This window comes from Mustelus asterias, unplaced genomic scaffold (assembly GCF_964213995.1).
Source record: "Mustelus asterias unplaced genomic scaffold, sMusAst1.hap1.1 HAP1_SCAFFOLD_298, whole genome shotgun sequence".
Lineage (NCBI taxonomy): Eukaryota > Metazoa > Chordata > Chondrichthyes > Carcharhiniformes > Triakidae > Mustelus > Mustelus asterias.
In genome coordinates, this window is record NW_027590262.1 from 74,890 (window position 1) to 100,511 (window position 25,622).

The window sequence follows — 25,622 nt, forward strand, 5'->3', positions numbered from 1 at the left end:
CAGATAGCCAGTTACCTATCCAATCGGCCAACTTTCCCTCTATCCCACACCTCCTTACTTTCAGCATAAGCCAACCATGGGGGACCTTATCAAACGCCTTACTAAAATCCATGTATATGACATCAACTGCCCTACCCTCATCAACACACTTAGTTACCTCCTCAAAAAAGTCAATCAAATTTGTGAGGCACGACTTGCCCTTCACGAATCCGTGCTGACTATCCTGGATTAATCCGCATCTTTCTAAATGGTCGTAAATCCCATCCCTAAGGACCTTTTCCATCAATTTACCAACCACCGAAGTAAGACTAACCGGTCTATAATTACCAGGGTCATTTCTATTCCCTTAAACAAAGGAACAACATTCGCCACTCTCCAGTCCTCTGGTACCATCCCCGTGGACAGTGAGGACCCAAAGATCAAAGCCAAAGGCTCTGCAATCTCATCCCTTGCCTCCCAAAGAATCCTAGGATATATTTCATCAGGCCCAGGGGACTTATCGACCTTCAGTTTATTCAAAACTGCCAGGACATCCTCCCTCCGAACATCTATTTCCTCCAGCCTATTAGCCTGTAACACCTTCTCTTCCTCAAAAACATGGCCCCTCTCCTTGGTGAACACTGAAGAAAAGTATTCATTCATCACCTCGCCTATCTCTACTGACTCCATACACAAGTTCCCACTACTGTCCTTGACCGGCCCTAACCTCACCCTGGTCATTCTTTTATTCCTCACATAAGAGTAAAAAGCCTTGGGGTTTTCCTTGATCCGACCCGCCAAGGACTTCTCATGTCCCCTCCTAGCTCTCCTAAGCCCCTTTTACAGCTCATTCCTTGCTAACTTGTAACCCTCAATGGAGCCATCTGAACCTTGTTTCCTCATCCCTACATAAGCTTCCCTCTTTCTTTTCACAAGACATTCCACCTCTTTCGTGAACCATGGTTCCCTCACTCGGCCATTTCCTCCCTGCCTGACAGGGACATACCTGTCATAGTCTGTCATAGGGACATACCTGTCATATACTGTGCCATAGTCCTCCAACAACAAGGACACATGCCACATACCCAACATTTTATTTTCACGCTCTGCAAACTCCGTACCCCACTCAACCCCATCAACACTGATTGCCAACCAACCCTTCGTATGACACGATTGGGCCTTTATTATTCATTTACTTATTTCTTTGTTTTTTTAAAAAAAAGAGAAGTCATACGACATTCTAGTAAAGAAAAGGAAAAGAGAATCAGGTATTAATAAGAATTAACAGGTGCTACCTTGATCTTGCCCAGAATGAACTACATACTTCCCTGTTATCTGGGACTCCTCATCTCAGACCGAACCACAGACACCACATCAACCAAAGACCAGAAGATCAGCCTACGATACCCCGGATACATGTGGTTCACCCCACGCCCGATGGAAGTACACTCGTCAGAGGTCAACCTTTTGGCACCCCTTAGAAACTTTCTGGAAGGGGGCTACAGAACAATATCTAAAGAACATAATCTCTTGCAGAATAAAAGACTTGGTTTAGATGCAGCAAAAGCAAGACTGAAGAAGGCAAAGGTCTCAGAGGCCCGTTCAGGAGCAGAACAGGAAATGCGAATTACACAAAGTGAATTTGATCGCCAGGCAGAGATCACAAGACTTTTGCTTGAAGGAATTAGCAGTACACATGCTCATCACCTTTGTTGCCTGCATGACTATGTTGATGCCCAGTTGACCTACTACGCTCAGTGTTACCAGTATATGGTTGATTTACAGAAGCAACCTGACCCATCAACCATCCATCAAAGGTCATTACAATCTATCGAGACTCAGCAGGAGACCATTGCACCTCATTGAAACGCACCGGCCTATTGTTAGAAGCCCAGATCGGGCCAGACTTCCCGTCACTGAAAGTTCCTGGGAGATGGGACACCTGGGGGCGGACCCTGGTGTCCTGTCAGGCAGACATCAAGAAACCCACTGGGTATTGGAACCCCCTCCTGGGACCTCAATGGCCGGAAGCCAGAGAAGTTTCTGGAAAGGCAAGCAGGCTGGGGGATAAAGGGACACACTTTGAGAGACCAGCAGCGAAGACTCGACGAAGGAGGCGGCTGTGACCATTCGGAAGACTGACTGAAGAAGGAAGGAAGGAAGAAGCTGCCATCGAGACTCACCTTCGTGACGACGGACCAGAGGGACTCAGAGAATCGGGCCTGCAGTTCAACCAAACTATCTTTACGGGTAGTATACTTGAATCTGCTGGGGTATCCTCTTGTTTTATGTGGGTAATTTAAGGGTTAATAATGTTATTATTAATAAACTTGTTGAACCTTTACTTGTGTTTGTCCTTTGTCCATCTTGCAAATAAGGACACTGGGGTAAAACCTTGGAGTAAGTAAACTGGTTGAAAGTATCTGAGAATTAACAGGTACAACAGTATTTATTAGTGTCATAGGTAGGCTTACATTAACACTGCAACGATGTTACTGTGAAAATCCCCGAGTCGCCACACTCTGGCACCTGTTCGGGTACACTGAAGGAGAATTTAGCATAGCCAATGCACCTAACCAGCGTGTCTTTCAGACTGTGGGAGGAAACTGGAGCACCTGGAAGAAACCCACGCAGACATGAGGAGAACGCGCAGACTCTGCACTGACAGTGACTCAAGCCGAGAATCGAACCCGGGTTCTGGCACTGCGAGGTAGTAGTGCTAACCACTGTGCCGCCATGTTGTCCATAATAAGATACTAAAGGAGATTGACAGGGTATACATAGTGAGGATGTTTCCTCTTGTGGGGCAATCTAGAACAAGAAGTCACAGTTTTAGGATAAGAGGTAATGGATTTAAAGCAGAGATGAGGAGAAACTACTTCTCTCGAAGGAATTCACTACCCCAGAGTGTGGGGGATGCTGGGACATTGAATAAATTTAAGGAAGAGGTGGACAGATGGACTTGCCTGGGAGCTGGAACCAGAGGTGACCAACCCTGACCAAATAAGGACAGTATTTGTATACTCCCCAGTTTTGGCGGAGACTCTATGGCACTGCAAGTTCCCTTATATGGAAAAGGTCTACGTGCACCCTGTGCACCTGAGGATGGACACCGAGAGGCCTGGCATCTTCTACATATTGGATCAGCAATCTCATTGCGTTCTGCGACCCTGTCCTGTAACCTCATTGGCTGGAAGCCAGGAAGCCTTCTAGAAGGGTGCGGAGAGACACCTGGAGGCCACCCCCAGTAAAGAATGTTGGCAGCAGACATGCAGCGAGTCTCCCGCGAGGAAATAGCAAAGACACGAGACCAAACTTTGCCACATAGAAGATCCTGAGTTCATAACTCAGTGAAGAGCGAAGACCAGGATTTGGATCTGGTGGAATGAGCCTGGCCAGTTCAATCTCACAGGTAGTATCTAGGTCTTGGATAAATTAAGATAGAGTTGTTTATTTGAATTAAAAAAGGTGTTGTAAGAAGTTTGCTACCAAAATTATTGTAATAACGATGAAGTTTGTTAAGTGTAATCACGAATCGACTCTTGTTCTTTGTTTGTCTTATGCCTAAGGGCACCTGGGTAAATGAGTTTCAGTGCAGATTGGACAAGGTGTCTAATTTCCAGACAACGTTTGGTGCCCCTGGCTGATTTTCAATAAGAAGTGACCAAAAGTTGCTCTGAAATCGAACTCTACCGGCCTCGTATCCTCCAACGTCTAGCCTGAGCCTCAATTAAGAGGGCTGTTGCCCCACGTTACGGCCAGGGTTCAAGTGGATGAACGAGAGTACAGGCATTGGACCAATAATTGAGGCATAAACCAGGTGTCTGTAAAGTGAGGCAAACAAACAACACGATTTGAAGTTAGGATAGTCAAGGAGTTGGGTAAACTCTGCAAGTCAGCCCTGAGGCATGCTAGGCATACCTCGTGCATACCCCGGAGGGACTGGGTGGTAATTTAGGGAAAGCCAGACCCTTGCCCTGGTTGACTTCCATACCCCTGTGATGCTCCCTAGAGAGAGCAAGAGTAGAAAATGACAGAGCGCCCAGAGTTAGGAGACACTGAGAAAATATATGAATAAGAAATAGTCCAAGTGGGTTGAGTACTGCAGTAAACCAGTATTGGGTCTGGGGCCCACAGGACAAAGATGTTGGGAGGAGTCGCGCAGAGACCTAGGGAAGCGCGCTTCCAAACTTAGCAAGGCTACCGCAATAGCAATTTGTATGGAGCAGTTCGTGGAAAGGAAAGGCGGCTGGATATAGCACTCGGGGCGAATGAGATCAAAGGTTATGGGGAGAAAGCAGGATTGAGTTGGACGATCAGCCATGATCATGATGAATGGCGGAGCAGGCTCAAAGGGCCAAATGGCCTCCTGCTGCTTCTATCTTCTATGTTTCGATGAAGCAGAGAGTTTAAAAGTCAAGGAAGAGAATGCGAAGTTGAGGGAAGAGTTAGAAAACATGAAGCAGGAAATGGAAACAATGAGAACAAAAGCAATAGAGCAGGAGCAGAGAAGTCAGGTGACTCTGTTGCACATGGGCCAGTTCCAGACCCAGTGTGAGAATGTGTATCAGGAAGCCCAGCAGTGTGCGACCCACAATTGGGACACAGCACAAAAACCTGTGGCCGAGTTAATGGAAAAATGTACAAATTTGCAGGCTGCGGTCAAAGTGCTGAACCATGCAGACAAAGAAACAAAGGCCGTGCTGTGGACCATTCAAAGTGCCAGCGCTAGTTCGATAAATTAAAATCCCAGCTTTCAATACAGGAAGGGTTGATATGTGTGTTTGGAACAGCCGAGTCAGAAGGAGACAGTGATTATGGCATAGACTGGGGAGATATGGAGGGGGAAGCCCGTAGGTATGTCGAGCGTGACGAAAACCGGGGACCTCCACCACCCTTCCCAGAGGAATCAGAACCCTCGGCACCCTCAATCTTCCCCCGCCCCAATGAATGATCTGACCACGAGCCATCAGGACAGTCAGAGTAGTGCCTATACAACCCCATTCACAGTAGCGCAATTGGCTGAGATAGCAAAAAAGATTCCCGTGTTTACGCCCACTGCTCACCCCCCCCCCTATGTTCTTTGAGAATACCCGTCAACAAAGAGTTTTACACTGGCTCGATGATACGAAGGAATGTTAATGTGCCTGAGCCCTGTGGTCCATTCTGCCTTCCCCGATCCCCAGATTGTACGGGAAGTGCAGCTGCAGGACGTGAAAGCCGCGATCCCAGCAGCAGTTGGTTACAATGGAGGAAATCGGGTGGAGGGGGTAAACAGACGCATGCAGAAAAAAGGAGAATGTTTGCTCGCCACCTGTGAACTTACTTCACTGGAGTCTTTGGGGACATGAACAGAGCGAGGTGGGAGCGACAAAACCTCTCAAACTGGACCAGGATTCTGGTATTCCACCAAAGGGGGCTGGAATGTGAGAATTTTAACCCCATAGATAATGCACATGTGGCGAATGGGTATTGAAGAGAATAGCCTGAGCCTGGGAACATGAGGTCCAGGAAATGGATAAGACAAATCTGACTAAAACCGGGAAAATGAATCCATTAACAACAGGCCCAAACCCTAGCTCAGTATGGTGTAACGAGGGGGGGGGGAGACAGAGGCATAGGCGGTAATCCGAGAGGTCCCCCCCCCCCACCCCCCCATATGCTCCTCCCGTAGGAAGAGGCAAGGCGGACCCTTGACAACAGGATGTGTGGTGCTACAATTGCAGTCGAACAGGCCACTATGCCCAAGAATGCAGAGCACCCCGTCAGCATCTGCAGGGACAGGAGCACAGATATCAGGCCCTGCCACCAGAGGGATCAGCACCGCTAGCCCCAGTAGCCCCAGTGGGAGAGACCGGGAATCCCTTCTCCCTGTACACTCAGTTCGATGTGGAGATGCCGGCGTTGGACTGGGGTAAACACAGTAAGAGTTTTAACAACACCAGGTTAAAGTCCAACAGGTTTATTTGGTTGCAAATGCCTTCGTCAGATGGAGTGGATACCTGAGAGCAGATATCCACTCCATCTGACGAAGGAGCAGTGCTCAGAAAGCTAATGGCATTTGCTACCAAATAAACCTGTTGGACTTTAACCTGGTGTTGTTAAAACTCTCACTCAGTTCGACACAGGTCTGAGGACGTGACAGTATCAGGCCTCACGGATTTGGATGTGTAGTGCCAGATAGGATAGTGTAGGATGACCCCTAGTGGACGGCAAGGTAGGCAGCCGCTCCATAAAATTCCTATGGGACACAGGGGACTCCCGCATGATCCCGAACACGTCCAGAGAAATTGGTACATCACGGTGAACAAGGAAAATGATAATTTTAAGTGACCTCACAGGGCACTTGCAGGTGAGGTCTGAGACAGACCCATTAAAGTTAATTTATTACTAACAATTAAGGCTTACATTAACATTGCAATGAAGTTACTGTGAAATTCCCCTAGTTGCCACACTCCGGCGCCTGTTTGGGTCAATGCACCAAACCAGCACATCTTTCAGACTGTGGAAGGAAACCGGAGCACCTGGAGGAAACCTGTGGAGAGACGGGGAGAATGTGCAAACTCCACACAGACAGTCACCCAAACTGGGAATCGAATCCGGGCCCCTGGCACTGTGAGGCAGCAGTGTTAACCATTGTGCCACCGACTGACATGGTGTGCTATTACCCATTTTAGTGGACTTCCGCCTAGATACAGAGCATATCCTGGTCTCCGATTTCATTTGTAAATGTAACCTACCTTTTGACCTGGCAAACTGCTTTGTCTGGCTGATGGCCCAACAAAGGTAGTAAGAGTTTTAACAACACCAGGTTAAAGTCCAACAGGTTTATTTGGTAGCAAATGCCTTTAGCTTTCAGAGCGCTGCTCCTTCGTCAGATGGAGTGGATATCTGCTCTCAAACAGGGCACAGACACAGAAATCAAGTTACAGAATACTGATTAGAATGCGAATCCCTAAAGCCAGCCAGGTCTTAAAGGTACAGACAGTGTGGGTGGAGGGAGCATTAAGCACAGGTTAAAGAGATGTGTATTGTCTCCAGACAGGACAGCCAGTGAGATTCTGCAAGTCCAGGAGGCAAGCTGTGGGGGTTACTGATAATGTGACATAAACCCAAGATCCCGGTTTAGGCTGTCCTCATGTGTGCGGAACTTGGCTATCAGTTTCTGCTCAGCGACTCTGCGCTGTCGTGTGTCGTGAAGGCCGCCTTGGAGAACGCTTACCCGAAGATCAGAGGCTGAATGCCCGTGACCGCTGAAGTGCTCCCCCACAGGAAGAGAACAGTCTTGCCTGGTGATTGTCGAGCGGTGTTCATTCATCCGTTGTCGTAGCGTCTGCATGGTTTCCCCAATGTACCATGCCTCGGGACATCCTTTCCTGCAGCGTATCAGGTAGACAACGTTGGCCGAGTTGCAAGAGTCCAACGAAGGTAGCCATAGGGAACTACACAGACAGGATTTGTACAGTTGGGGAGTTATGGATAAAACCCACAGAAATGACTGGGGTAATAGGGAATCCTTGTGAAGCACACGCAAGCGTTTGCAAGCCATAAACATGACTGTGGCCGGATTACAGGGGAAGTAGCTTTAGAAAACCTCAAACCAAAACCCCGAAAGCAGTACAGTTTCTACGAGCAAGCTGCAAGGGGGGGGCCTGGGGCTTGTGAAAGTAATCAGTGACTAGTGGTGTGTAGAATCATAAAAACCCTACAGTACAGAAAGAGGCCATTCGGCCCATCGAGTCTGCACCGACCACAATCCCACCCAGGCCCTACCCCCATATCCCTACATATTTACCCGCTAATCCCTCTAACCTACGCATCTCAGGACTCTAAGGGGCAATTTTTAACCTGGCCAATCAACCTAACCCGCACATCTTTGGACTGTGGGAGGAAACCGGAGCACCCGGAGGAAACCCACGCAGACACGAGGAGAATGTGCAAACTCCACACAGACAGTGATCCAAGCCGGGAATCGAACCCAGGTCCCTGGAGCTGTGAAGCAGCAGTGCTAACCACTGTGCTACCGTGCCGCCCTGTGTGTGATTGGTGTGACTAGTAATCAGTGACTGGCGATCAGTGACTAGTGGTGTGCCTCAGGGATCAGTGTTGGGACCGCAATTGTTTACGATTTACATAGATGATTTGGAGTTGGGGACCAAGTGTAGTGTGTCAAAATTCACAGATGACACGAAGATGAGTGGCAGAGTAAAGTGTGCAGAGGATGCTGAAAGTCTGCAAAGGGATATCGATAGTCTAAGTGAGTGGACGAGGGTCTGGCAGATGGAGTACAATGTTGGTAAATGTGAGGTCATCCATTCTGGTAGGAATAACAGCAAAATGGACTATTATTCAAATGGTAAAAAATTGCAGCATGCTGCTGTGCAGAGACCTGGGTGTCCATGTGCAGGAATCTCAAGGAGTTGGTTTGCAGGTGCAGCAGGTAATTTGTCCTTCATTGCTAGAGGAATGGAGTTTAAAAACAGGGAGGTTATGTTGCAGCTGTATAAGATACTGGTGAGGCCACACCTGGAGTACTGTGTACAGTTTTGGTCGCCTTACTTGAGAAAGGATATACTGGCACTGGAGGGAGTGCAGAGGAGATTCGCCAGGTTAATTCCGGAGTTGAGAGGGTTGGCTTATGAGGAGAGACTGAGTAGACTGGGGCTAAACTCAGTGGAATTCAGAATAATGAGGGGAGATCTTATGGAAACATATAAGATTATGAAGGGAATAAATAAGAAAGAAGCACGGAAGTTGTTTCCACTGGCAGGTGAAACTAGGACTAGGGGGCATAGCCTCAAAATAAGGGGGAGCAGATTTAGGTCTGAGTTAGGGAGGAACTTCTTCACACAAAGGATTGTGAATCTGTGGAATTCCCTGCCCAGTGAAGCAGTTGAGGCTACTCATTGAATGTTTTTAAGGCAATAATAGATAAATCTTCGAACAATAAAGGAATTAAGGGTTATGGTGAGCAGGCAGGTAAGTGGAGCTGAGTCCATGAAAAGATCAGCCATGATCTTATTGAATGGCGGAGCAGGCTCAAGGGGACGGATGGCCTACTCCTGCTCCTAGTTCTTATGTTCTGATAATTATAAGTACACTGCAATAGGGAGTCTTACGCCCTGTGGCTTCAACTCACAGGAATTAAATAAAACAACCCCACTAACAGCACCAACACTAGCAACCAGTCCTGAGACAATGATGAGGCGAGCCCCACAGGCAAAATATTTTACCGTGCTCGATATCAGCAATGGGTTTTGGTCCATTCCCTTAAACGGCAGTGCCAGTACAAATTCACCTTTATCTTCCAAGCTCAGCAGTATACGTAGACTTGCTTACCTCAAGAGTTTCACAAATCCCTGTCCATCTTTCATCAGAGATTGGCTAAAGGGCTAGAAGGATTTTCATGACCTGAATTATGAAAGGCGTAGATAGGGTTGACGGTCAATCTTTTTCCCAGAGTTGAAAGGTCTAGTACTAGGGGGCATGCACTTAAGGTGAGGGGGGAAGTTCAAAGGAGATGTGAGGGGCAAGTTTTTTAAACAGAGAATGGTATGTGTCTGGAACATGCTGCCAGGGATGGTGGTGGAGGCACCAAGGAGGTTTTAGATACGCACATGAATATGCAAGGAATAGAGGGAAGTGGACCAAGGGCAGTCGGAAAGACTTAGTTTAATTTGGCGTCATGTTCGGCATAACATCGTGGGCCAAAGGGCCTGTTTCTGTGCTGGACTGTTCTATGTTCTATGAACGCCTGATCCAATATGTAGATCATCTCCTGCTTCAAACAGACACCAGAGGGGAACATCTAAAATTATTGAACAAATTGCTGACCCTCCTTACATCATTAGGATTAAAAGTCAGTTCCAAAAAGGCCCACAGTAGGGCGGCACGGTAGCACAGTGGTTAGCACTGCTGCTTCACAGCTCCAGGGTCCCGGGTTCGATTCCCGGCTCGGGTCACTGTCTGTGTGGAGTTTGCACATTCTTCTCGTGTCTGCGTGGGTTTCCTCCGGGTGCTCCGGTTTCCTCCCACAGTCCAAAGATGTGCGGGTTAGGTTAATTGGCCATGCTAAATTGCCCCTTAGTGTCCCGGGATGTGTAGGTTAGAGGGATTAGCGGGTAAATATGTAGGGATGTGGGGATCGGGCCTGGGTGGGATCTTGGTCGGTGCAGACTCGATGGGCCGAATGGCCTCTTTCTGCACTGCAGGGTTTCTATGACATCATGAAGCCCCAAAGTCACTTACTTGGGACACGTGGTGACACATAGCAAACACGAAATTGAAAGGAAGAGCATCCAATCTATAGCACAATTGCCCCTGCCCAAAGATGTGAGCTTGCTGTGATCTTTTCTGGGATTAGTGGGATATTGTAGGAACCACATCGATGGTTTCATCACCAAATCCTTCCTGTTATCAGAACTTCTAAAAAGAATCCCCTTTGGGATTGGACTGAGTAGCACACACAAGCTGTCTCAGCGTTAAAATACGCCCTAGCAAAGTGTCCCGCACTACAGGTGCCCGACTCAGAACTCCCTTTTGCACTAGAGGTCGCTGCAATGGACTCAACTCAATTGTGGTGGTACTTCTGCAAGAACGCCATGGGAGACTTGGGGCAGAGGCCTCGGCCTCCAGGCTCCTAATACCAGTGGAACAGAGATTAAGACAGCTTGCAGTTTTCTGGACAGTACAGCACTTTGCTTATATTATTGGACTCAATCCCTTAACTACACTAATAGAGCACATCCCCATCCAACTGCGACTGGACAGACAAATCAAAGAGTTAGCCCAGTGGACCCTGAGGCTCCAGGGCTGTGAGATTGCGGTGGAGTGTACCAGACTATCACCTTCCTAGCCAATAACTTGAGCTCATAGAGTCATAGAGGTTTACAGCATGACTTTCTTTAAACCCCTAAGCTAATCCCAATTGCCCGCATTTGGCCCATATCCCTCTATACCCATCTTACCCATGTAACTGTCTAAATGCTTTTTAAAAGACAAAATTGTACCCGCCTCTACTGCTACCTCTGGCAGCTTGTTCCAGACACTCACCACACTCTGTGTGCCAAAACAAAAGCTGTGAGGACCCAAGCAAATCGAGGAAGCCGATAAACAGCCTTTCAAACTTTTGTCGGTGGATCCTCCATGGTGGAAGATGGGAACAGGAAAACAGGGTGTGGTATATAGGTGGACGGCCACTGAGGCGAACCCCTGGTGGAATTAGCATTAAATCTCCCCACCAAGATGAGCATCCAGGCTGCGGAGCTAGCAACCTTACATGGATAAGTTCCCCCCACCGGCAGACATACACTCGGACAGCATGTATGTCTGTCGTAGTTTAACTGACTTCCTGTGGGAGGCCAGAGGATTCTTATCGGCAGATGGGAAACTGCTTTCATCCGTGCCCCTGTTGAAGTACGTTTTTCAAATTGCCCGAGGACAGGAGTATGGAATCATAAAAGTGAGGGCACACCATAGAACTTCCCAAACTGGGAATATAAGGGCAGACGAATTGGCCAAGCAGGGCACCCGAGAGGGGAGCCATTGGCAACTCCCGATTACCGAGCAGATAGACGCCGTTGCTGTGAGCCAAACTAAGGCCGAAGATCTTAAACAGGCTCAGTGCAACGACGACAAATTAAAACAAATTTGGGAAGGAGCACTCCCTGCCTCCTATGACAAATGAAAGGACAAATTGACAGTAAAGGACAGACTAGTGCTTAAAGACGGACAGTACACGGTGCCAACATGGGATCGTATATGCTGTTAAAATAGGCAAAAGGAAAAACCAAAGTGTGGTGAACCATCGTTGGTTACCACTGTGGGGTTATTCCAATGTTACTGTTGGGTTAGTGTGTTGCCACTGTGGGGTTGTTATAATGTTGTTGTTGGGTTAGGGTGTTTACACTGTGGGATTAATATACCTGTGGTGGATGCTGTTATGGCACATCCCGGTCGGGCCCCGCCTCCTGGGAGAGGTATAAGACCCTCTGCTCAGGCGGGACCCCTCCAGTCTGGATTGGTGTACTCGTGTTTAGATAGTTCCATTGTTTGTCAATAAAAGCCTTCAATCGCTGAAGCCTTGTACCTCGTGCTTGATTGTCGCGCATCAATTTTATTGACAAACACGAAACTCTCGACAGTAAAGAGAGTATGGAGCAAATGCTGAAACCAGAGCGTCTGACGCTGGACCCACGTGCGGTCGGTGCCTCTAACACCTTCGACCACTGGCTGAAGTGTTTCGAGGACTACCTGGCGGCCTCTGCAGCAGTTACTATGGACGACGACAGACTCCAGGTCCTCCACGCGAGGGTAAGCGACACGGTCTATCTTGCGATTCGTGCGGCCACCACTTACCCGAGGGCCATCGAGCTCTTGAAAAAATGATACACGAGACCACCCAATGAGATTCACGCTCGTTACCTCCTCGCTACACGACGTCGGCAGTCGGGCGAAACCATGGAGGACTACGCCAATGAGCTCTTGCAGCTTGCCAGGGGCTGCGACTGCAAAGCTGTGTCGGCTGAGCAGTACATGTACGATCTCGCCCGAGATGCGTTTGTAGCAGGGGTAGGGTCCTCGTACATCCGGCTTAAGCTATTGGAGAAAGGGAACCTCAACCTGACCCAAGCGATGGAGATGGCTGAGATGCTGGAGGCAGCGTCGAAAAGCTTGGCTCTGTACCCCGAAGACCACGTGGAGACAACGTGGCAGGAGCAAGCACAAATCCCTCCTCGCCCCACGGGCTCGCGCTCCCATATCGACCCGACGACGGCGGCAGCTCCAGGCGGCCAGCGGTGCTATTTTTGCGGAGGAGCCAAGCATCCACGGCAACAGTGTCCAGCTAAAACGGTGATCTGCAGTCAGTGCGGTAAAAAGGGGCACTACGCGAAAGTCTGTAGATCGAAGCCCAAGAACGGCAGTGCAGCCTGTGACCCTCCAGAGCGGAGACAATCTCCTTCGGCGTCGCAGTATCCACGAGGTCCGACCACGTGCGAATCCAGGACGACGCCATCGTGGCTGGCGGAGGAAAAGATGACCACCAGGAGTCGCTACGCTTGGCGCCCTCACCCACGTGCGATTCATGGGGGCGGCCATCGTGGTCGACGACGACCAGGAGCGACCAGCAGGGGTCCTCAGTATCAACCTCGGCTGCCTGCAGTGACGTCCAAGGGCCAACGGTGGCGTCGATCACCCTGGACCAGACAAAGCATCACAGGCTTGACTGTTCGATGATGAACATCAAGGTAAATGGTCGTACTGTGTATTGTCTGTTTGACAGTGGGAGCACCGAGAGTTTTATTCACCCTGACACTGCAAAGAGGTGTGGACTCCGGGTTCTACCTGCCAAACAGACAATTTCTATGGCATCACGGTCCCGGTCTGTACCGATCCAAGGACGTTGTATGGTAACCCTGGAGGTGCAGGGCACAATTTACGAGCGATACAGGCTCCTTGTGTTGCCGCACCTTTGCGCGCCAATTCTCCTCGGACTAAACTTTATGGTCCACATGAAGAGTGTGATCCTACAGTACGGTGGGCCACTCCCTTCGCTGGCAGTAGGGAATCAGCCGCAGCCTCCAAATTGTCCAAAGCGCCCCGCATGCAACCTTTCCACACTAAAGATCACCACACCCTCTTTATTTAAGAATCTGGTACCAGGCTGCAAGCCCATCGCTACTAAAAGTAGGCGTTACAGCGCTGAAGACCGGATCTTCATTAGATCTGAGGTTCAGCGGCTCCTCAAAGAAGGGATCATACAGCCCAGTGCTAGTCCGTGGAGAGCGCAGGTCGTGGTGGTTAAAAGCGGGAACAAACCCCGGATGGTCATCGACTACAGTCAGACCATTAACCGTTATACGCAGCTGGATGCGTATCCTCTCCCGCGCATATCTGATATGGTCAATCAGATTGCGCAGTACCGGGTGTTCTCCACCATAGACCTTAAGTCCGCCTACCACCAACTCCCCATCCGCCCAGAGGACCGACAATATACGGCTTTTGAGGCGGATGGTCGTCTGTATCAGTTTCTTAGGGTTCCATTTGGTGTCACCAATGGGGTCTCGGTCTTCCAGCGTGCTATGGACCGAATGGTGGACCAGAACGGGTTGCGGGCTACCTTCCCGTACCTGGATAACGTCACCATCTGCGGCCATGACCAGCAGGACCATGACACAAACCTCCAGAACTTTCTGCGCACTGCGTCTCGCCTGAATCTGACCTATAACAGGGAGAAGTGTGTATTCCGTACGCGCAGGTTAGCTATCCTGGGATACGTGGTGGAAAACGGGGTCATCGGCCCTGATCCAGACCGTATGCGCCCCCTTACTGAACTTCCCTTGCCCGCTAGCGCAAAAGCGCTGAGGAGATGCCTCGGCTTTTTTTCTTATTATGCGCAGTGGGTCCCTAACTACGCGGACAAAGCCCGTCCACTCATCAAGTCCACGACTTTCCCACTCACGCCGGAGGCCCAATTGGCCTTCAAGGCTTTGAAAAGCGACATTGCGAAAGCCACGATGCACGCGGTGGATGAATCCATCCCTTTTCAGGTGGAAAGTGATGCATCGGATTTCGCCCTGGCCGCCACACTGAACCAGGCAGGCAGGCCCGTCGCGTTTTTTTCCCGCACCCTTCAAGGTCCCGAAATTCGGCATTCAGCGGTGGAGAAGGAGGCTCAGGCTATTGTGGAGGCCATCAGACACTGGCGCCATTACCTGGCGGGGAAGCGGTTCACCCTGATCACGGATCAACGATCCGTGGCGTTTATGTTCAGTAATACGCAGAGGGGCAAGATCAAGAATGATAAGATCTTGCGGTGGAGAATTGAGCTCTCCACCTATAATTACGATATTATGTATCGTCCGGGGAAACTCAATGAGCCCTCGGATGCCCTCTCGCGCGGAACATGCGCTATCATGCAGGAGGACCGCTTGAACGCCCTCCATAATGACCTGTGCCATACTGGGGTCACTCGGCTCTACCACTTCATAAAAGCCCGCAACCTGCCCTACTCGGTGGAGGATGTCAGGTCTGTAACGAGAAGCTGTCGGATTTGCGCGGAATGCAAACCGCACTTTTATCGACCTGACCGGGCACAATTGGTCAAGGCCACTCGCCCCTTCGAGAGGCTGAGTGTGGATTTTAAGGGCCCCCTTCCCTCAACGGACTGGAATGTGTATTTTCTCAATATCATAGATGAATACTCCCGGTTCCCGTTTGTTGTCCCCTGTGCGGACACGTCGACTACCACAGTGATTAAGGCATTCAGTGATCTTTTTACCCTGTTCGGGTACCCCTGCTACATACATAGCGACAGGGGCTCGTCGTTCATGAGTAACGACTTGAGGCAATTCCTGCTCTCATACGGGATTGCCTCTAGTAGAACCACGAGCTACAACCCTAGGGGTAACGGACAGGTGGAGAGAGAGAATGCTACAGTCTGGAAGGCTGTCCTATTGGCGCTGAAGTCCAGGGGCCTTCCAGTCTCCCGTTGGCAGGAGGTCCTTCCAAATGCGCTTCATTCCACTCGCTCCCTCCTGTGTACGGCAACCAATGCTACTCCCCACGAGAGGATGTTCTCATTCCCTCGGAAGTCGTCCTCGGGGATCTCCTTACCAGCCTGGTTGACGGACCCAGGACCCGTCCTTCTGCGGCGACATGTGAGGGCCCGCAAGTCCGACCCCTTGGTCGAACCGGTCCAACTCCTCCACGCCAACCCTCAGTATGCCTATGTGGCATATCCTGACGGGCGAGAGGACACAGTCTCGATTCGAGACCTGGCGCCCGCAGGGGACGTAGCAACTCCTGTCGCTCCAATACCCCTTGTCACGAACCCCCTTTCACTTCTTTCTTCCCCAGACGTGGCGCGGTCAGCACCGGGACCAGTGCATAACAGTTATACTCCCATGTACAGCTTGCCTGAGACTCGGAGATCGGCGCCACCACAGAAGGTACCAGGATCCCCTGCACCACCGCTTCACCAGGGTCAACCGGCCCGTGAGTCCTCGAGGGGACAGCCGGACGCTGTTTTGGAGAGAACGCCACCGCAAGCACCTGCTCCGGTGTCGCAACCGGTGTTGAGGAGATCACAGCGACGGTGCGGTCCTCCAGACCGTCTGGACTTGTAGATTTTGTATATATGTAATCTGTTTTCGCACCCCGCCGGCCTTTGTTTTCAAAGGAGGGGTGAATGTGGTGAACCATCGTTGGTTACCACTGTGGGGTTATTCCAATGTTACTGTTGGGTTAGGGTGTTGCCACTGTGGGGTTGTTATAATGTTGTTGTTGGGTTAGGGTGTTTACACGGTGGGATTAATATACCTGTGGTGGATGCTGTTATGGCACATCCCGGTCGGGCCCCGCCTCCTGGGGAGAGGTATAAGACCCTCTGCTCAGGCGGGACCCCTCCAGTCTGGAATGGTGTACTCGTGTTAGATAGTTCCATTGTTTGTCAATAAAAGCCTTCAATCGCTGAAGCCTTGTACCTCGTGCTTGATTGTCGTGCATCACAAAGTAAAGCTCATTTTGATGGCTGGGTAAACCTCATTGAATTTGAGGTAGGATAGCAGGTCATGCTTCAGGTTTTCCAGCCAGGAATTTCCTGTTCCCCAGATATTCGGGACCTCGCTCTGTGGTAGATACGGCTAGCCCATCGGTCTACAAAGTGCAAATGGATGCCGGAAACACTGAATGGAACCAGTAAACCAGGGCCATCACAGAGCAGAAGCCACTGAGCTATGTTGATGGCCAAATATAGATAAAGATGTAAAGCACTACATCGATAACTGCATAGTCAAATTAACCTCGACAGATATGCATATAAGGGAGAACTGAAGCATGCTTGACCAGCGGAGGGCCCCTGGACAAATTTCTAAATTGATTATATCAGCCCCCTACCACTCTGGAAGAAAGGATATAAATACATTTTGGTAATAATTGATACATTCAGTAAAAGGGCAAAAGCCTTCCCTACCCAAAATAATACCGCCAAAGTCACAGTGTGGCTAAAGTCACAGTGAACATCCTAGTGCAGCAAGTCTTCACTAGGCGGGGCTCCGCTCGCAGTATAGATTCAGACCAAGTACTGCAAGATGTGATAAACCTGTTAGGAATCGACCAAAGTTTGCACAGCACGTATCATCCTCAGACCAGTGGAAAGTGGAGAGAATGAATTACACCCTAAAGGGAATGCTCAGAAAGACTGTCCAGCAGAACAACACCACCTGGAATATAGTCCTGCCCTCTGTATTATGTTGGTGTTGAACACAGTTTTGAGTTCCACAGGATTCCCCCCCCCCACCCCCCCCCCCCCCCAACACACACACACACACACACCCCCCCCCCACACACACACACACACACCCCCCCCAACACACACACACACACCCCCCCCCCCCCACACACACACACACACCCCCCCCCACACACACACACACACACACCCCCCCCCCACACACACACACACACACACCCCCCCCAACACACACACACCCCCCCCCCCCCCACACACCCCCCCCACACACACACACACACACCCCCCCACACACACACACACACACACACACACACCCCCCCACACACACACACACACACACACACCCCCCCCCACACACACACACACACACCCCCCCCCCCCCCACACACACACACACACCCCCCCCCCCCACACACACACACACACCCCCCCCCCCCCCACACACACACACACACCCCCCCCCCCACACACACACACACACACCCCCCCGCAACACACACACACCCCCCCCCCGGGCACTGAAGACCGGGAATACCATGAAGGGAATTGAACCCATGCCAGGGTTAGATTTATCGGAGCTTGAAAACCCTTTGTGTGAAGAAGTTCCTCCTCAACTCAGTCCTAAATCTGTTAAATCTGTCCCCCTTATTTTGAGGTGGTAGGACGTTGGTTAAACTACTACAGACATACATACTGTATAGAGTATTGCAGCGGTCTTCATCACAAGCTGGATAATTGGGATACAGCCTTCAAAGGAGTCCACTGGACAGGGACTTGTCTACCCTGAATATGAAATTGATGCGAAGAATGAACATGGAGACAGTGCTACACTGTGGGAGGGTCAGTACTGAGGGAGCGCTACACTGGAGGGTCAGTACTGAGGGAGTGCTGCACTGCCAGAGGGCCAGCATTGGGGAAGTGCTGCACTGTCAGAGGGTCAGTACCGAGGGAGTTCTGCACTGTCAGAGGGTCAGTACTGAGGGAGTGCTGCATTGTCAGAGGGTCAGTACTGAGGGAGGAAGGTGTCATTGTCTACTTTGCAAATCGAGCATCAATGCTTTGCGATGTGAGTGTGATGTATTAATGTCAGTGCTTCTTCCTCTCTGTGGTACAGTCTGTGTCACTTGCTCGCTCATCCAGGCCAGAGGCTCTTGCTGCTCCCTCTTCATTATAAATATTAATTCCAATCACTGACATGGTTTCTGCTCAATATCCCGAACTGTCTCAGCTCACTGGGCTGTCTCTGAATGTGGGGAGAGGGGAACATTGATGGAGGGAGAGGTGGAGATGGAGGGAGATGAAGATAAGAATGGGGAAAAGTGGGAGAGGAGATGAGGAAGGTAGGGGAAAGTGGAGATGGAGGAAGGAAAAGAGAGATGGAGGATGCAGAGAGGGGGAGAAGAGATGGAGGAAAGGGAGAGGGGAGGAGAGATGGAGGAGACAGGGCAGGCAATGCAATGAGAGGAGATGGAGGGGGAGAAGAGGTTGCAGGGAAGGATGGAGGACGTGAGGGGGAAGAGTAGGCACTCTGGGGTCAAGTCCACTAGCTGTAAGGTGGAGGTCATGGACAGAGGGACATTGTCTGAGGGCCATGGGAGAGAGAGAGAGATAGTGAGGGAGCTTCCTGCACAACCCCACCTGTACCTCACTCTGAGGGAGGGGTTGGATGAGATATAGCACTCTTTAAATCAACACGAATGAAACCTTACAACATTTAAAAACTATTTGGATAAGCTTCTGGAATATCATCATATTCAAGGATATGGGACAAGTGAGGAAAATGGGATTAGTGCAACTTTAGTGGTAGTTACTGTTGGTGCGGACTTGGGCCTTTTCTGCACTATCTGACACTATGACTCTATGACTACATTCAGACGGAGGCTGGAATATCTTTGCTCGGGTGAGGCATTTTTACTTCATCCTGCCCTCTCACACACTTGGACAAGGGCTAAGAGAGAGTTTAATAACAGTGAAATGTGTTGTGGTCTTGGTTCGGGACTCCCCCTGTCACTCAGTCTCCTTCCTGTGCTCACTCATTCGCTGCTCAACACATCAAGTTCAGTCTCACAAGCCTCTGAACATATTTCATTTCTTTCCCAAATCCAGTCTCCCCTTGGTGAGAGACGGGACCGAGAGACTCCTGTCTCCAGACTCTCCCTTCATTGAGAGATGGGACCGAGAGACCTCTGTCTCCAGACTCTCCCTTGAGTGAGGGTCAGACTGAATGTGGGTTTGGAGATAAACCACAGTGTCTGTTTTTTAAAGGGCGAAATTAATTTATTTTGGAATCTGTCTTGTCAAACATGGAGAATGGATCCGAGCATTAGAAGGACAGTGCCAATCCTTCGGCAAGACCGTCTGACCAGAGCGGTACTGGGAACCACACCCACTGCGCCCCACTGTGATCAACCTCCTATCCATTGAGCCCATCTGTGTGTCACAGAATGTGTAAAGAGGGGAGGAGAATTGGAGGGGAGGGGACTTGAAGGGGAGAGGGATTGAAGGGAAGGGGATCAGAAGGGAGAGGGATTGGAGAGGAGGAGGCTTTGAGGGGAGGGGGATTGGAGGGCAGGGGGATTTGAGGGAAAGGGATCAGAGGAGAGGGGGATTTGAGGGGAGGGGTATTGGAGAGGAGGAGCATTAGAGAGAAAGGGATCCGAGGGGAGGTGTTTGGAAGGATCTGAGGCTCACTGATACACACACACACACACGCTCACTCACACACACATGCTAACACACTAACACACACATGCTAACACACACGCTAACATACACACACACTAACACACACACACTAACACACACACGCTAACACACACACTAACACACACACACACTAACACACTCTAAGTCACACACACACATGCTAACTCACACACACTAACACACACACACGCTAACACACACACGCTAATTCACACACACACACTAATTCACACACACACGCTAATTCACACACACACGCTAATTCACACACACACACGCTAATTCACACACACACACTAATTCACACACACACACACATGCACACAGACACACACACACATTCTCAAACTCACGCACACATGCAATCACCTACACTTACACTTGCATACATGGTTGGATTGTTGTCGGTGCAGTCTCGATGGGCCGAATGGCCTCCTTCTGCATTGTAGGGATTCTATGAACCTCACAACCTATTATAAATGCAAGCTCACACACAAACACTCACAGACACACACACTTACACAAACACACACTCAGGGACACACACTCAGGGACACACACTCAGCCACACTCATGCACTCTCACACACATAGGCTGGAGTTTTACCGCCCTGTTCTGGGGCGGGCAAGGCTTGCAGAACGGCATTCTCTGTTGGCCTCAGGCGGGATCTTATGAGCCTTGGGCAGGCGAGGTGGTAAAATTCCGGCCATAATCTCTCACACACACTGTCTCACACACACTCTCACTCACACACAGTCTTACACAATCATGCACTCTCTCACACACTCTCATACACACACTCTCACTCACATAGTATTACACGAACAGACACAAACACACACACACACAGACTCATTCACAAATGCTCAAACACACACACACACTTAGACTCACTCCCACACACTCACTCTCTCCCTCAAATACACTCTCTGACACACACACTGTCTCCCACAATCAGTCACTCTCTCTCTCACACACAGTTTAAAGTTTATTTATTATTATCACAAGTAGGCATACATCAACACTGAAATGAAGTTACTGTGAAAATCCCCTAGTCACCACACTTTAATGCCTGCTCGGGTACACTGGGGGAGAATTTAGCATGGCCAATGCACCTAACCAGTACGCCTTTCAGACTGTGGGAGGAAACCAGAGCACCTGGAGGAAACCCACGCAGACACGAGGAGAACGTGCAAACTCTGCACAGACAGTGACCCAAGCCAGGATTCAAACCCAGGTCTCTGGCGTTGTGAGGTAGCAGTGCTAACTACTGTACCACCATGCCGCCCCCAGGGGCAATCTTCCTCAAAGAACAAACAGGAATTGCACCCCGTTTTTGGGTGAGCTCTCAGATGCTATTTCATGCCACTTAGAGAAAGAAACGGGGCAAAGTATGATTCTTGCCAGTGGGAGAGTGGACGGAATCTATTCACGCCGGGAAATCTGTTGATGACTGCTAGAGGGTGCCATTGCGCATGCGCCTGATCTCCCAATGTATTACAGGCAGTCCCCGGGTTACAAACGAGTTCCGTTTTAAAATCTGCCTGTAAGTCAAATTTGTATGTAAGTCGGAACAGTTACGTATGGTTCACATCTAGCGTCAATTAGTCAAATGTTTGTCTTAGTATATAGTATATATTTTACCTAAAACATCTTAAATATAATAATACAGTAATAATAATAAATGGAAATGACACAAAACTTGGATTATTTTTATATATGTGTGTGTTGGTAGGTGCAGCATAAAAAACATTAAAGTAATGTCTTAAAGTAAACATCAAGGGAGGCTTGAACAGAGCTTTTCCTTTTCTCATTATAAATGGCCTTGTAGCAGCTGAGGCTGTTGGTAACTATCTGGCAAACTTTGGTGAACATCTCTGCATTAGGATCTTGCTCCTCTAACTTTGCCATCCCTGCTTCAATGAGACGAAAGGCTTCAGCTAACTCCTTCATCAGAAACTTCTTGGGGTTTCTAGGTTCCGGCCTTCTTCCTCAAATGCTATTATCTGCTGCTCCAGCTCCATAAGGTCCTCATTGGTCAGTTCTTCGGCATGGGATTCAAGCAAGTCTCAGACATTGTCTTCATTGATGTCTAACTGCAGTTGATTATTACCAATATCAACCACAGCTTGCCTGGCTTCGGCAATGTCCTCAGATGTAAACCCCTTAAAACCATGTGCGAATTGGGGGCACAGTTTGTTCCACATTCCTTTCATGTTGGTTGTCTTCACTTCCTCCCAAGAATCTGCAATGTTTTTGATGCCATCGTAGATGTTGTAATTCCTCCAGAACTCCTTTAAGGTCATTGCATCATCTTGGGTAGCCCTGACTGCTTGTGAGAAAGTCCGGCGTAAATAGTAAGCCTTAAAGGAGGCTATGACCCCCTGGTCTATTGGCTGAAGTAGTGATGTGGTGTTGGGTGGTAAAAAGATGACCTTTACATTGAGGTGAAGGTCATCTAAAGTGCTTGGATGTCTGGGGGCGTTGTCAAGCACAAGGAGAATTTTGAAAGGAATCTTCTTGGCCAAGCAATAGCATTCAGCAGCAGGAACAAAATAGTTCAGGAACCAATCTCCGAAGAGAGCTTTTGTTACCCAAGCCTTTGTGTTTGACTTCCAAATAACGGGACGAGATGCCTTGATGATTCGGCTGAGTGCCCTCGGATTTAGGGAGCGATACACAAGCATTGGCTTAATCTTGCAATCCCCGGATGCATTACCACCAAGCAATAACGTTAGCCTATCCTTGGATGCCTTATGCCCTGGAGCAGTTTTTTCCTCTTTTGAAATGTATGTCCTTTCAGGCATTTTTTTCCAAAATAAGCCAGTCTCGTCTACATTAAATATTTGCTCAACCACATAACCTCCCTCCTCAATAATTTTTTCCAATATTTCAGGAAACTCTCTCGCAGCACTTACATCGGCACTCGCTGCTTCACCTTGCGCTTTAACATTGTGTAAATTTACCCTCCCTCTGAAACGCTTGAACCAACCCCTACTCGCAACAAATTCTTCATCACAAGCATCTTCACTTGCTGTACGTGCAGCTTTTAAATCACTGAAAAGGCTTTGAGCCTTTTCTTGCACTAAGCCAAGGCTAATAGGAATATTACGCTGATTTTGATCCTCGAACCAAATTGTCGCTTTCATCGGGACAGAGCCTTTTACATGCTCCATTACCCTCCCCTTGTCCTTTATAATTGTCCCGATCATTGACCGACTGTAGCCTAACGCTTTTCCAATGTTTGTTGGCGTTTCACCTCTCTCCGATCACTTTATTATTTCCACTTTCGTTTCAATCGTGATCGTTTTCCTTTTCTTCGATGCATCACCATCACTTGCATCAGATTTACGCTTTGGAGCCATGATTACCAGGGTAAATACACGAAAAATTTAAGTCAAAACACAACGCACACAACAGCGTTTACGTGATCCGACTTAAAATGGCGACGACGGCGTGGCGCTGTTCTCCCTCGGGCCGACGAACCGCTGAAAACGCGCAGTGTTTTGAGCACCGCGCAATGTAGTCCGCCCGTTCGTTAGTACGAATCATTGTATGTAACTCGATTTTAAAAAATAATAGGCTTTACGGAGGTTGGTACGTAAGTATGGGCGTTCGTAAGTCGGGTGTTCATAACGCGTGGACTGCCCGTATATACAACAGTGCATAGTGATTTGGGAGATTGTTACTCTCCCAGACATAGCCTCTTGCACCCCACCGATTGTGGCCCCCCCTGATCACATCCCCTCCTCAATTCCCCCACTGGCCAATTGCCGGCCCCGTTCACCCCACCCCATCCCTGGCTGATCGCTCCCCATGCACCGCCTCACCTTCAGGCTGTGCCCCCTCCCCTTCAAGCCCTGTCCCTTGACACTGCCCGGTGGCCAGGCTGGCAGTGCCAAGCTAGTACTGCCTAAGGGGCACTGCCCACCTCTGCCCCTGACCACGCGGGGAGCTTCAATGGCTTCCCAAACCAACGGCGAGGCCATCATGTCTGGCTCTCATTGCTGGGGACCATACGAATCCACACCGGTTGACAACGTCCATCCCGGGCTCACAAGTAATGGTTATATTAAGATTTAAGGGAAAAAGTTGAAGGGAGATGTGGAGGGGAAGTCTTTCACGCAGAGAGTGGTGGGTGCCTGGAACGCGCTGCCAGAGGAGGTGGTGGAAGCAGGCACATTAGCAACTTTTAAGAGGCATCTGGATGGGTACATGAATAGGGAGGGAATAGAGGGATATGGACTGAGGAAGGGCAGAAGGTTTTTTTAAGTTTCGTTAAGGGCATCATGATCAGCATGGGCTTGGAGGGCCGAAGGGCCTGTTTCTGTGCTGTACTTTTCTTTGCTCTTTGTTCTTTAAATATTAAAATCTGCCTCGTGCCTTTACCGAGTGCGAAGCAGATTTCTCCAGCAATTCAGTGCCAGTATCAGCGTGAGAGGTGGGAAACTGGGCGCGAACCTGGTTTTTCACCTCTCTCGCAATCTTACCAGATCATATGCCCAACGAGCCGGTAAGATCGTCCCCACACTGTCTCACACTATCACTCACTCTCTCACACACCCACAATCACACACACACCCATACACGTACACACACAGTCTCACACACAAACACACACACTCACAGATAAATACAGAAAGAAAACACAGAACCGGATCCTTTTCGAAATGCACAACGCGGTTTTAATGCCACACCTCAGTTAATAAAACAGCGACAGGGACCACGAGCAGCCTGGCTCTGCACCGTGCGCGGGGACAGAAAGAATACGACAAGGGTTAGCGGGTGAGTCGAGAGGCGAGTGCCTTGCGTCACTCCTTCCCCAGAGCGCGAGGGAGCTCGCCGGGGAGCCCGAGGAGAGATCTCCGTCTGCTCCGACATCCACGCTCTCCTTCTACCCCCTCTCCCTCCCTCCCCCCACCTGCCCAACGAGCACTCTCCCCTCACTAACAGGCAGCGGGGCAGAGACAATGAGATTCTTGGCTTTTCAGACAGAGTGAACCTGTCTGCGTTGCATAGAGTTGCTGCCCCGGGAGGGGGAGGTTTGGGAGAGGCTCTCTCAGGATCAGAGAATGCAGCAGTTGCAGGGGTGAGTGGGAGGGGCACAGGAGATAAAGAAGCTGAGGGAGGGAATGGAGAGCTCGGCCGGGATATGGGGACCTGGCGTGAGAGACGCAGGAATCTGGAGACAACACAAAGTAATACAGTCGGGAAATATATCACATTTCATCCTCACACACACGGAGATCTGTTTCTGCGGCTTTGCCAAGAGCTACGGAGCATGAATGTAGGTTAATTTTTTTTAAAGGGTTATTTTTAAACAGCTATCTCCTTCGCTCTTGGTCTCTCTCTCTATCTCTCTCTGTCTATCTCTCCTTCTCTCTCTCTCTTTCTTCGAGGACAGTCTCGCCGGCAAAGCTCAGACCTTCTTCGGAGGCAGTTGAAGTTTGATGATCTCATCTTCCGAGGGCTGTCGAATCACATCTTGGGAAAGGGAGAGAAAGAAATGATCACATTTTACTCCCCAAACTGTGCAATTCCTCCCTCGCTCCCTCCCTCTGTATCTCCATCCCTATCTCCCTCCCTCTGTATCTCCATCCCTATCTCCCTCGCTCCCTATCTCCCTCCCTCTGTATCTCCATCCCTATCTCCCTCGCTCCCTATCTCCCTCCCTCTGTATCTC

The 25,622-nt window shown here is 49.6% G+C and overlaps 1 protein-coding gene across 2 annotated transcripts in view; it reads right to left on the bottom strand.

Annotated features, from left to right (window-relative positions):
• Positions 1-24,605: 24,605 nt before the first annotated feature.
• The window catches only part of pea15 (proliferation and apoptosis adaptor protein 15), a 34,603-nt gene continuing 33,586 nt past the window's right edge, over positions 24,606-25,622 (bottom strand). For both annotated transcript variants that reach the window (XM_078204289.1, XM_078204288.1), the window contains exon 4: positions 24,606-25,423. In XM_078204289.1, the coding sequence (XP_078060415.1) occupies positions 25,359-25,423 (65 nt within the window). In that variant the 3' untranslated portion in view covers positions 24,606-25,358. The remainder of the gene's footprint in view (positions 25,424-25,622) is intronic.